General features: G+C 39.6%; 1 protein-coding gene across 1 annotated transcript in view; it reads right to left on the reverse strand.

The window, feature by feature from the left end:
* IL1RAPL2 (interleukin 1 receptor accessory protein like 2) overlaps positions 1–13,940 on the reverse strand; it is a 1,216,730-nt gene that overhangs the window by 113,371 nt on the left and 1,089,419 nt on the right. The window contains exon 7 of the mRNA XM_082264611.1: positions 5,188–5,317. Within this exon, the coding sequence (XP_082120737.1) occupies positions 5,188–5,317 (130 nt within the window). The remainder of the gene's footprint in view (positions 1–5,187; positions 5,318–13,940) is intronic.

Raw genomic sequence — 13,940 nt, forward strand, 5'->3', positions numbered from 1 at the left:
TCTCCAAGTTTGGATAATATTTAGATTAAAAGACCCCACGTTTGGATAGAATGATATGCCTGTGATTTTATTTCCATTGAGAATAATTAAAAATATTTTTATATTTTTTTGTTTAATAACTTTTTATTGCAAATTTCCAAGAGAATGTGCAGAGTGCAAATACAGTGCTCCCTAAATACAGCAGCATGACACAAAATCCAGTTGAGATAAATAAGGCACAAACATAATGTAAACAAGCTTCAGAGGGACACCCGAGTCCAAAAACAGCTACAGGAACTATAATAGTCACTAAGAGATCATCGTGTTTTTTTTAGCCACTTGCCTACTGGGCACTTTTACCCCCTTCCTGCTCAGGCCAATTTTCAGCTTTCAGCACTGTCACAATTTGAATGACAATTACGCGGTCATCCAACACTGTTCCTCTACTGACATTTTTATAATTTTTTTTTAAAAAATAGAGCCTTCTTTTAGTAGTATTTAGGCCCCATTCACACTGGGGCGATCAGACTTCCCGGGGCGACCTCACAGGTCGCGGCGCGCTGCTCGCACCGCGACCTCGGAGCGGCCGGCACGGACTTCATAACATTGAAGTCAATGCAGGTCGCTCCAGATCGCCCCAAAGAAGCTCCGGACCCTTTTTCTAAGTCGGAGCGACTTGTGTCGCTCCTATTAGAACGGGTCCACAGCTTCTCTATGCCAGGCGACCTGTCAAAGCCACAGGTCAGTGTGATTTCAAGTGGGACATGCTTGCGACTTCATTCACAGATGTCTATGCAAGACGCACCTGAAGTCGCAGAAAATTGTCCAGGAACCTTTTTTCAAATCAGCGCAGCACTGCAAAGTCAGAATTACACCTATTTGAACAGAGCATTGCCGATAATAGGGTGTGACTTGTCATGTGATTTGGAACTGTCAAATCGCATAACAAGTCACACTGGTGTAAACGGAGGCTTAAACAAAAATGAAAACTTTTCTCAATGTAATTTGGAAAAGATACTTGTTTTTAACATTAAGGCCCACAGCACTTTTTCAGAGTGACAAAAGCACATGAATACTATTCCCCATTAAATACTATGTAACTGTTCACAATGCAAGTGTGCTGAGCTTTGAAAAGTCATGCATACTTCATTGACTTACAATTGAAGGTGTCTTTTTTGGTGCAGTTTTTCAAAAGCGTACCAAAAAAGTACCTTCCACATCAATGGGAATGCATCAAAAGCAGTTCCACAGAAGAGCAGCCAAGTGCTTCAATATGCCCCTCCTGTCTTTTAGTTGCATTTGCCCCCCCCCCCCCCACTTTACACATCTAAGAGTGGTAAAATGCCCTTTTTACCTGAGCGTCCTCACTGCGGTGCAGCACAATGTGCATATCCCCTGCCTATTTCGCTGTCAGCCAGGAGATTCCTGGGCTGAACCCTAAATGCAAATGGGGATACAAGTGATGTCATTACCCAAATACCTTATCCCTTCTGTATTGAACTGTATTAGAATTGTACTGCACCTCCCCCCCACATTGTAAAAGTGCTGCACAAAGTACTGGCGCTATAAATCCTGTATAATAATATTGGACTGAATAGCGCCTATGGATCCACCCCCCGCCATGCACTGTCATACAAAAGTAAAGTAGACTGTATGGGAAACTAGTCTGTCAGTTCACCATCAGGCTCCACCCACCGCAGTACAAAACTCCTTGGCCATGCACCCGTGATTGGCGCAGTGATATTCTTCCCTCACTGCGCACACGGACAGATTGAAAAAATAAAAAAATGTTGATGACGGGTACATGAGCCCAACCACTGACCCCTTTGGTGCTGTGCCCTGATGGAATTCTTCACCCTTTATGAATTTACCTGACCATGTGTTGCAGTTCACTGCATAAAAAAAAAAAAAGTGTAAATCTTTTTTTTTTTTTTTGCCCTGCATTAGCAGCCTATTCTAAATAAATAGGCTGCCTTAACGCAAATCATGTTAACCTGTGCAGTAACACACCACAATGTAATGGGCAGATGTGAAGGGATCCTTTACAAAACCATTTTCATCTATCTTGCTGTCCCAGGTTTTCAAAGACCTAATAGATAGGGGTCTATTTTATATAACATGTTTCTATTGTATAGCAACTGATAATTTTCACCCTTAAACTGAATAAATAAATTGATTGCTATGGGAGAGTGCTCCAGTTTTTCCCATGTTTTGTAAATGAGCCTCGCTGTATTTTACATGTATCACCTTTATTTCTCATTTAACTTGCATATTACATTTGTAATGTTCTAGTGTAAATACAATTTTCAGTACACGTAGTTCTCAATTAATTGGAAAGATGCAGAGTATATTATTACTATTTGCAGGATCATTGAAGCACAGTCCAGAAACATTGCAATGATGAGATATCAAAGCATGCAGGTGAAGAAATAGTTCTATTAAATAACTATCTGTTCACGGAAGGTTCACAAGTTTCCTGTATAACCCCAATAACTAATTCAAACAATAATCATTATTCCTTTGATCATTATAAGAAGAGCGGAAATGTTTCACCAGTGACATTTCCAAAGTCACATTTCCATCGATGTGTGAATCTATTTCTGTCCTCTGACTTTATGTATATTCAAATCATTATAAAAGTATACTCCTATTAGAGTTGCCACCCTTTCTTCACGTCTAACGGAAACACTATAGCAGCTCACTGCAATTTTTTTTTTTTTTTTTTAAGGGGGAACGTAGTGGACTCAACAAATTACTTTTGTTAGTAGTCGAGAACTAGTGGTCCAGTGGACCATTTTTCTCCTTCATCTGAGTGCACAGTGTACTCTGTATATTGTATATGCAAAAAACTGTAAATGAAATGGAATGAAAAAAGGGTCTTTTTTTTGTAATGGCTGCTCATTCCAAATATGGTCTATTTTAACTCATTATTGCAAGCACAGTAATACACTGCAATGGTCTTAATGGCCCAAACTCTTTACAGGTTCAAACAATCTGTCACCAATGTACATACTCAATCTATTCGTGATTGTGGTAAAGTGTGTCTCAAATACATGATCAAGTACACTTACACAAGGTGCAGACTCAATGACTATGAGCTGCCCATGTGCTAAAGCAGCCCCAAATCATAACATTCCCACCACTATGCTTACAATTGCTATGAAGTTCTTTTCTGCAAACTGAAAACAGTATTTCAGGAGAACAGGTCTACTGTTACTGTTCTCAAACAACTCCATCTTTGATTGATCAGTCAGAACATTGTTCTACAAGGGCTGTGCTTTGCCTAAATGTAGCAAATTGTAATCTTGCTATAATCTTTTTAGACCGCAAATGCTTTTTTCTTAACACCCCTATCATGCAGGTTCAATTTGTGTAATCTCTTTCTGATTGTAAATGCATGCATCCCAACTGTTACACAAGTTACCTGAACACCTCACAATTAAATTATAGGGTTCTTGGAGACTTCTTTTAGCATCAGAATGTCCCTTCTGGGGTTGATTTTGTTGGGCTGGTCAGCCCTAAACAAAGTTGCAGAAATGTAAGCCTTCTGATGTAAAACCACAGTTTAACCACTTTGTCTACCAGTGCTATTTATAAATGATGAATGGTAGATAGGGATTTTAAACACATTCCCAGCTAACAGTCAGTACTATGTTTAAATTTCCTCAGCAGGTAATAAACCTTCACATGGAATCAGAAAGGGAGGCTGCCTGATCACTTTCACTGCCTACTGAAAATACCGCTCCCCTGCCCAACTGCCCCTGCCATGCATTCTCAGCTCACTATCCAACCTTTGAACCCAGGACCAGCATGGCAGGTGTCGGTAGGTGGAACATCTGTTCTCTCCTGTAGTGAATGAACACAGAAGTCTAATGTATAAAGTCACTTCCAGATTTGGCTGTAACTTTCCCCAGATGCTGTGACCAGGGAAGAAGCTAATGGAGCACATAAACCCCTGATGTCTCAGTAAAGTATGTTATCAGATAGGGGGCTATTGTCCCCACATGTGATTGCAATAATTGTAACTGTTACTTTATTTTTAAAGTTTATTTATTTTTTAACCTAAAAGAGAAAAAAAAAACCACAGAAAGAAATCTTATGTTCTCTGTCTCATGTACATGCACATAATAACATAAGTGCAAGTGGTGGGTGTACTGTAAAATGAAGATTGCAATACATGTAAATATTTCTGTGGCTATCGGAGTGAGAGCAATAATTCTAGGGCTTAATGGTTAACTCTAAACTGATAACCTGTAAAGACTTTTAGGCTGTATTCACACTTATGGGAATTGGATGCAGGTTTCCCTGCATCCAATTCGCATTACAGGAGAGTATAACCGACTATCAATTGAGCCTGTTCACACACCTCCAGGGCGGCCACAGTCTGCATTAGTAAAGGGTCCTGTGCATCTTCTGGTCCGTTTCAGGTAAGAATTCAGGCGTAAATTTGGGCCTAACTCGTGTCTGAAATAGAGAACAGGGATGCACCGGACCCACGGCCAAAGTTAGTGTGAACATGGCCTTAAAGTGAAGCTTATGGACAGTTTTGGGTACCAACATGTGTTGCAGTTTCACAATTGTCGTACACAATTTTAAGGCAGGGCATCTTAGGCATCTATTTACCTGTACTTCCTCATCTTTTAAATTTGACAAAAAAGTGTGTAATATTGCATTTATGTGCATTGAAATAACAATATATTTATTCATGAAAATTAGTGCTTGATAAACCTGTGCACCAATATTGTGTGGCATAAAAAATTGCAACATCATTGTATTCTCCAGAGTCTTTGCTTTCAGAAAAGATGTGACGTTTTGGGACGGGAAGGTGGGGTAATTAATCTTCAGGTCTAAAATGTGCATTTTAACATGTGAAAAAACAGAAAAAAATGGCTCTTGTAGACACCATGGAGATTGCCAGCATATTTTGATGCAGGCAAAATCAGATTCTTCCCAATACTGTATAAATGAGATTCAATAGCTGGCTGTCAGCATCTGCATTTGCCTGGTGCACAATAATCGTATTGTACCTAGCGTCAATTTGGCTGGAATTTAGGGCAAATCACACTAACTCTCGCTTGGATGAACATTTATTTACTATTCATGTGCACATTGAAAAGTGAGTCATTGATAAATACATCTTTGTCTTAGCACTAAAGACAGACATTCGGACAAATTAGCATTTCTTGGTAGAACATTTCACTGAAGTACCTGATTACACCTTCTTTGATGTGATTCTCCAGTTCCTCGATAAATTTCTCTCCCCTCATCCAGTAGATCATGGGGCCAGACTCTCCACTAAATCCAAAGAAAGCTCTACAGAATACGCTGAGTGGGCTGCCTAAGGAGATAATAAAGACAATGTGTAAAGTATCACTGTCCCCATGTCATGCTGACAACAGAATTAGGATTCTTTAAAACGATGTGTGGTGTTAGGGAAAAGAACTGAAATTTACTCCTAGACACACAAAGGCACAGAAAGTTTGCTTTGGATCGTGAGGGTTAAAAGACCTAGATAGTCTCCACAAAATCCTAGTAGCACTCCCCTGCAATAGAAGAGGCAATATACTCACCTCTCTAATAGCCCATGCTTTCTACCAACTTTTCTTTATTTCAGAGCATAAGACTCTTCAGCATTTGACACTTTGGAAAGTGCCTGATATCAGTTTTCCCCATCACATGCTGTTTCTCCATTTATTTTATGCAGCAGTAAAACGATTTATGTAGAGGATAAATGGTAAAGGGTAGAGATATGCTCTAATGTGGGAATGGCATTATCAGGGGTCAAGTAAATGATCTTAGCTAGGCACACATTTACCCCGGAGAGGGGAAAGGTATTTGCTAAAGGCAGATGACCTTATTAGAAGATGCTATGCACAAAGATAGACATTGTGCTGTGCCATAAGTTTAGATAAATGTAAAACTTTGAAAGACTTGCTACATATTTAAATCTGTAAAAATTTGAAAGACTTGCTACATATTTAAACCTGAAGGAGGGAGGTACATTTTAATGTAAAGCAATCCTGTGGTCTGGTTAAAGAATATAAACAAGATCATATACTTTTTTTCTTCTCTATTAATAGAAAGCAAAGCCCCACTGCAGTCCTATAAAATACCTATTCAATACTGCATGTCTGAATGTCCACATATGCATGGGCATTGGGACCCTTACCCCCTGCATAGTAACTCGTAGTTAAAGAAATAGGCTGGTAAGGTACCAAGATCGAATAAGAGGATGTTCCTGTTTTCTGTACATTAGGAAGTCAGGACTTCTTCAGGATTTTCTTGGGGCACTAACATTGTACTGGGCCGTATGAATGTAAAAGTAAAGCTTCAGGATGGAGAGCGGGTGGTGGCAGTGGTGCTGGTGAGGGGGGGGGGTGTTGTGGGGGTTTGTATGTCCTATTGACCTGCCCCTTCCTTCCCTGAATGAACACAGTGAGCGATTAGTACCAATTACTATGTTTCCGTGATTAATGGACACAGGAGCAAACTGTGTTTACTATGCTCCTGTTTGTGAATGAACAGAAAGCCTCCAAGCACCTCCCATTCATTCACTGTCCAGTGCAGCTGAGGTTGCAGAGAAAGAAACTGATGAATATATGTCATTTAAATTCTAGGAAATTCTCTGAAAAAAATTAAGGACTCGTTTAAATGTGCTTTGCTCTAAGAGCAGTCAGCATTTGGATTGCTCTTCAGAGAGCATTTGAAATGTGGTGAGGAGGCCTGACAATGATTTGTGTTTTTCTTAGAGACCTTGATAAAAAATAAAATGTAGTCTGATAAACCTAGTATCATATAAACTTATTTTTATAATTAATTTTGTACACTTAGCAGCCCCTGTATGAGACCATGCATATCTTTACGATTTACAGCCTTTGCAATGATAGAATATTACAAACAAATTATAAATATGTTAATCCTAAAAATAATGCAACATTTGGTAGCTCACAACAAGAGAGTGAAATGAGAACTATTTGGAAGTTCCATAATATAAATACAGCAAAAACAGGGCTTGAAAAATTCCAGAAAGATAGTCAGAATGACTGCTGATACCAAACTCTTCATTATCATTTGTATTAAAAGTTAAGTGTAGGTTTCTGATCATTTAGTACTGTGAAAGACAGTAAAACAACCCATTTTACAAGTTGTTTTTCACTAATGATATTATCTATAGATAGATCACTACTGGATAATCATAGAGAATAATTTGTTTTGTTTTTTTGAAAAATCTGATTCACGCAATATAAAATCTAACACTTTTTGTTCTTGAGTTATTGTTGCAGACACAGCGGCAAAATAAATATAAACATTTACTACTTTGATACAAAGGATACCTTAGGCTTGCACAGTCTTAAAGTGGTTGTAAAGGCTGAAGGTCTAATACTTACCTAAGCCTGATCTCCATCCAGTAATGTGCACGAGACCTGAGGCTCTACCGGGTCTCTCCCTCCTGATTGGTTGTAATGCAGCAGCAGCAGGAGCCATTGGCTCCCATTGCTGTCAACCACAGCCGGAGAGGTTGGAGTGGGGGAAGGGGCTGAGCCACGCGCTGTGTCTTATGGAGCGAGCATGCACGAGTGCCGCCACAGCGAGCAGCTTGCTATGCAGGCACTTGACAAGAGGGAGGGGCCCAGAGCACTGGTGGGGGAACTGAGAAAGAAGGATTGGGGCTGCTCTGTGCAAAACCATTGCACAGAGCAGGTAAGTATAACATGTTTGTTATTTTTTAAATATAATATTTTCTTTTACAATCACTTTAATAAACCTTAGTAACAAATCCTTAGTAACAAATAAATGCTATTTAAAATTTGGATGCTGCCTTCTCTTACAATATCATATCATAAAGGTGACGTTATCAGAGGGCATAACTAGGAACATGCAAGAGCAGCAGTGACTAATATATACCTTTAATTGTGTTGTGCATTGTTATGTAATCTGGCCCTGGCATAACCCCCCCTGCCAAATATGAATTATGGTGGTCTGCTTAATTTTCCTAAATGTTGTGCAACATCCAATAACTAGAGAATCCTCTCCATAAACAGGAACTGCTAGCGTGTCTCACAGAGTGCTATATTGCATTGATGTTTGTAGTCACTTATGTTGGCATATTACTTCAGCCAGTGCATGAATGTACACCTTTCCTAGCTCATCAGAATGATATGCTACAAATTACTTATTCTACAAGGAATCTTTAACTTTAAAGTACTGTATATTTAAATCCAAAACTTTATTTCATTAAAGCGGAGTTCCGGGCACAAAATTGATCTTTTTTTTTTGTGCCCGTCCGCTTGTTCACCTTCACCTGAAACAGAATTGGATAGTTAGGTTTTTTTTTTTTTTGTACTCACCTTGTAATTGAAGATCGAAGATACTCACCTATTCTTCACTTCCTCCCTCTGTGCCGTGGCTCCGCCGTCACTTCCGGGCTTGCAATGATTCCTGGGAGCTGAACGTCATCGCTCCCAGGAATCAATGCGACGGCACCGGCCCCGCTCGTCACTTCCGGGGCGACGCCGCATTCCCTGCTAAACAGCTTCTGGGCATGCCCAGAAGCTGTGGAGGAATGCGGCGCCGCACCGGAAGTGACGAGAGGGGCCGGTGCAGGTGCATTCTGGGAGAAGAGGACGCGGAAGAAGACGCGGAAGAGGATCGCGCCGGCTTCAGCTGCCCACAAGAGAGATGGAAACGCTGTGGAAGAAATTTTATAAGTAAGTATTTCTTCTTGCAGGTAAGTGCGAACCGGGACAGATCAGAGGCTAGCCATTGTGGAATGTGCTAGCCCTGACTGTCCCGGGGGTATGTTTATTGAAAAATGGTTTCTGTGCCCGGAACTCCGCTTTAAGGGAAGAGGTAAATCGAAAATCATGTGTTTCTCAGTTATTAGGAATATTTTCCTTCACTTCCTGTCTTGTAGTCCCAACAAGAAGTGAAAATATATCTTTTCATTGTGAGGAAAATGCTCTCTGACAGTATTCACTGGAACAAGTGTTTTTATTGAAAGATTTTCTATTTATTCCTGTTTTGGTGATAACTCCAAATTTTGAATTTACCCTCACTTTTATTCCCAGTGACACTGGCGATCAGGACAAATAGAGAAAATGTTCCTAATGGGGACACAGACAAGAAAAAAAACCTTACAGTTATTTTACCTCCTTACCACTCTATCAAAATATATAAAAACAGTATTTCCATTTTTTTATACTTTAAGGGGTTGCCCTTAGCTTAACCACTAAAGGACCAAGCCTTTTCTGCCACAGAATAAATGTCGATCATTGCAACTTTTTATGTCACATGGTATTTGCGCAGCAGTTTTTCAAACACAATTTAAAAACAAAAAAAAAAATACACTTTAATGAATTGTAAAGCAAAAAAACACAATATATAACCCAATTTTTTGGTAGCATATAAACAAAGACGTTACACCAAGTAAATAGATAGCTAACACATCAATCTTTAAAATTGTACATGCTTGTGGAATGGCGACAAACTACGATACCTAAAATCTCCATAGGTGACGCTTTACAATTTTTTTTATATAGATTTCCTGTTTAGAGTTATGGTGGAAGTCTAGCACTAGAATTGCTGCTTTCATTCAAATGTTCGTGGCAACGCCTCCTGAGCACGAAGGGATGGGGTGTTGTAATTTTTTTTTCTCCTTTTGATCTTGCTTTGTACACTGATCCAAATCATTCGGTGGAGGGGGGATTATGGAGTGGGATTGTTTTTCAGGGGTTGGGATTGGCCCCTTGATTCCAGTGAAGAGAAATCTTAAGGCTTCAGTATATCAAGACATTTTGGACAATTTCATGCTCCTTCCTGTTCCAACATGACTGCACACCAGTGCACAAACAAGGTCCATAAAGACATGTGTGCTGCCACGCAGCTTTAACTGTCTAGCAGTTGTTATTACATGTTATGTTATGCTATGTTATTGGTATCTTCCTTGCACCCCTGCTGTTTCTGGCTAGATGGTTTCTCCCATCCTCCATCTTCCTGCTGTAACTGCCATTTTGTTTAGTTGTTATGAGGAGACTGCAGAGTGTGGAAGCTGTGTAGCTTCATTGGAAATGTAACTATGGAAAAGCCTCTATGTTTATGCCTTTGCTAACTTGAAGCATAAAGAAGCATTGGAGAACACCTCTGGAGTCTTTATTCATTGAGTAAACTATCTGTTAAAGCCATCATTCAACCTGCTGCACACACTTACAGACTGGGGGTCTACAAGGAGGTCACAGGTACAATCGATGCTGAGACAGAACAACATGGATGAGCGAGTTTGGGGTGGAGGAATTTGACTGGCCTGCACAGAGTCCTGACTTCATCCCAATAGAACACCTTTGGGATGAATTAGAGTGGAGACTGCGAGCCAGGCCTTCCTGTCCAACATCAGTGCCTGACCTCACAAAAGCGCTGCTGAAAGAATGGTCAAACATTCCCATAGACAAACACCTAAACCTTGTGGACAGCCTTCCCAGAAGAGTTGAAGCTGTTATAGCTGCAAAGGGTGGGCCAACTCAATATTGAATCCTACGTACTAAGACTAGGATGCCATTAAAGTTCATGTGCGTGTAAAGGCAGGTGTTCCAATAGTTTTCGTAATATAGTGTACATGTGAAGAGAAACTGAATACAGGCTGCAGTGCCCAGAGAAGCACACACATATTGGTAACAGCTTGCTGACTGATGCAACAGGGAACCACGCAGGTGCTTGGATACAATTTCCATGGAGTCGGGAGAGGATTGCTGTTACACTGGGGACACTGAACACAGAGGTCACAAGGAATCACTAGAGACACACTAGTTACTAGTAAACATGGGAGGCTCAGCAGCCAGCATGGAGATGCATTGCTAGAATGCAGAGCAACACATGCCCCATGCCTTTAAGACAGAGCCAGGTTCTGCATTGGTGTAGGTACCAGTGGTTGCTGATAGCTGTACATCAACAGCCTCATACAAAGGAGAAGACCTGACACTGGAGTGTGGAACAGGCAAGTGTGAAAATGTTTTACTTTCACTACTCTCACATTTCACTATTATACATATTGATCCATTCAAGCTGATAAAAGAGTGGGTCATTATACCTGTATAGAAGACCCAAATAAACTGATTAAGCAAAAACAAAGCACCAAGTGAAGCCTCCATGCTGTGATGCCAATGGATCTCATGCAAATCAAACTAATACCACTTACATAAAACAGAGTTGTATAAAGCCTATAAAAAGCATGTCAGTAAATACTGACTTTAGAGTAATAAAGAAAAGGGATAGGGAGAGAGGTGCCAATAGTGTAGCAGGTTTTTTTTTTAGTAGAAAAAGTTAAAATACAAAGCCTATGCACTCAAATACATCATTGGTATTAAGCATTAAAACAAGCTCCATGAAAAAGTCATCCATTCCAATTCCAGTCCACACCAGTGCCACTGACAGAAGCACAGTGAAGCAGGGGCAGGAGTCCAAGCAAGCCACGGTCAGGAAGCGTTCGCCAATCAGAACGCGTTTCGGGGGCCAAACCTCGCCTCCTTCATCAGCCTGAGGCAGCCTCTCCCCAGCCAGCTGTGTTGGCAGTAGACTCATTTACTAGTATTGATACCACTATCATTGTGTATATATATATATATATATATATATATATATATATATATATATATATATATATATACACATATATATATATATATATATATATATATATGCATTGTATACATAACTGATTAATTTATGATGTTTTTTTTTTCATTTGTATATACATATTTTTTTGGTTCATGAGCTGCTGATTTAAAGTCCATATTAATCCAGCATACTCCATTCAATAAGGATCGTATGAGATCTTTCCCCTGGATCTAGCAAGCGCAGAGCAGAGTGCTGGTGTCTTCTCTTTACTTTCAAGTAATGAGTTAATATCTATGTGTATGCGCTGCCTTGTGACACATAACCAAAGTAACATCTGTGTCTACTGTGAAATTCAGAAGGTAAAATGTCAATGACATCTGCCTTGGTATGAAATAGGTCAAAACGGAGTAGAGGGAGCACTCACTGAAAAATGACATGAAAGTCCTCTTAAAGCTTTGACCTAAACAAGCAGGAACTTAAGCAAGGATAAGAGCGATACAGGCTCAGGCAAGATATAACATAAATGATGCAAAAGCATGCCATATGTTAGGCCTCTGAACAGGACACCCATGAACACACTGGAGTGAAAAACTTGCAGTTTTGTTGAATCCTTAGATTAGAAGACAGCTTGGCTGTCACCTTTTTATAGTTTTTGAACTTAAAATACAAAAGTCACATTCAAGAAGGTTATTGACTTTAGACTACAAGAAATGTGCTAATTATTTTTAACAGAAGTTTACAGATTTTAACATTAGGGTTTGGGTTTACATTACAAAATGCATAAGGCAAATGTTAGACATAAGATCTGCCAACTGTTTTTTCTTAATTTTATTAAAATAATCTGTGCATCTCTAAAAAGCCTCCTATAAATCCAAGGGATGTACAAATAAATTTGACAAGATATGGCAGGGTTTCTCAACCAGGATTTAGAGGTTGATATAGGTTCTTTGAGTACTGAGCAATTTCTGCCTCTCAGGTAAGTTTCCACTGACACCAATGTTATTTATAGATATCTGTAAGGTAATTCTTTCCAATGCCCACAATTGTAAAGAGCATTCTTCTCACTGCCCATTACACTAATGTATCATGAGTTGTAGATATAGTAAATTTTAGCAAGGGTTTTCTGAGACCAGAAAACTATTTCAAAGGTTCCTGTGTGTTGAAAAATTTAGAAAGGCTTAGATATGGTCCAAATTAGGACCCAACCCCATGCATAATTCAGGTTTCAAGGAAACAAAACTGCAACTGTGATTTATCTGTGCATATATTTACTTTAATAATATATTTTTGTGGATTTTTTTTTTGGGGGGGGGGGTCGGTTTTTTTGTGGCATCATAGAACAGCAGCAGGGATGATAATCCCCATTTACCTAAATATGCTATATTGTAAATATAACTGGACTCCTATGGCTGGGTCTCAGATACTCATTTACCCCTTTGGGTGGATACAGGCTTCACGACGAAGTAATATTACAATGCTTTAGTTGATTGGGCAGGAATGCAATTAACAAGTAATTTTATTGAGTGTGATTTTCAGAACCTAAAATTAAATCCTTGTCTACTATGAGAGGTAAAGGAAGGCATAGGTAATCTCTTACATATATTCTATTCTAGGTGGCTATAATAGACAAATGCAGTATTTTTACCTGCAGTTGCAGAGTTTTACAGGCGACACCTCCTGCCAAACTCACCCATTGTGTTCAATGGGGTCAAACTACAACTGCGAAGTTGCAGCGTAGTCCCGCATTGTAAAATTGTCATTTAACAATCTAAAAAAAAAAAAAAAGCAGGCATTCAGGACACAGCAGTAGCACCTCCTGAATGCCTGTCAGTGGATGCTATACCTCTATGAAAAGCAATCTACTGCAAAGTGCTTTTCAGAAGGCAGTAAGCCATACTGTCTGCAAGATGTCTTAAGCTAGCAATAAATGGATTGAAATGTGTCCAGTTCATCAGGGACTTGATAAATTTTAATACATGCATGGGCACACTGGTTGTACACAAGTTGATCCATTATCTGACATGTGTGCAACCATTCTGATGGGTATTTCCCAAACGATTATTGCCAGTTTGCCACAGCTATAAACCAGCAACAATAATCATTATGTTCTGCCTGCAGGGAAGGCTCCCTGCTGGCAGAACACAACAGCACTGCGGGAGAGATTCCCCCATCAACACTGACTGAGTTTTTGGGGGAATCAAGCAATTTTCTTTCCTTCTACTCATGATGGAAGGAAATAAAATTGCATAATTTATGGCCTACTTTAGTGCTAAAGCCCTAAGTGGAAGAATATATTGATGAAGACTCGACATGATAAATGCACTCGGCATGCTAACTGAAGCCCTATCCATTGT

The sequence above is a fragment of the Pelophylax lessonae genome (assembly GCF_965119305.1).
Source record: "Pelophylax lessonae genome assembly, chromosome: 7".
Classification (NCBI taxonomy): Eukaryota; Metazoa; Chordata; class Amphibia; order Anura; family Ranidae; genus Pelophylax; species Pelophylax lessonae.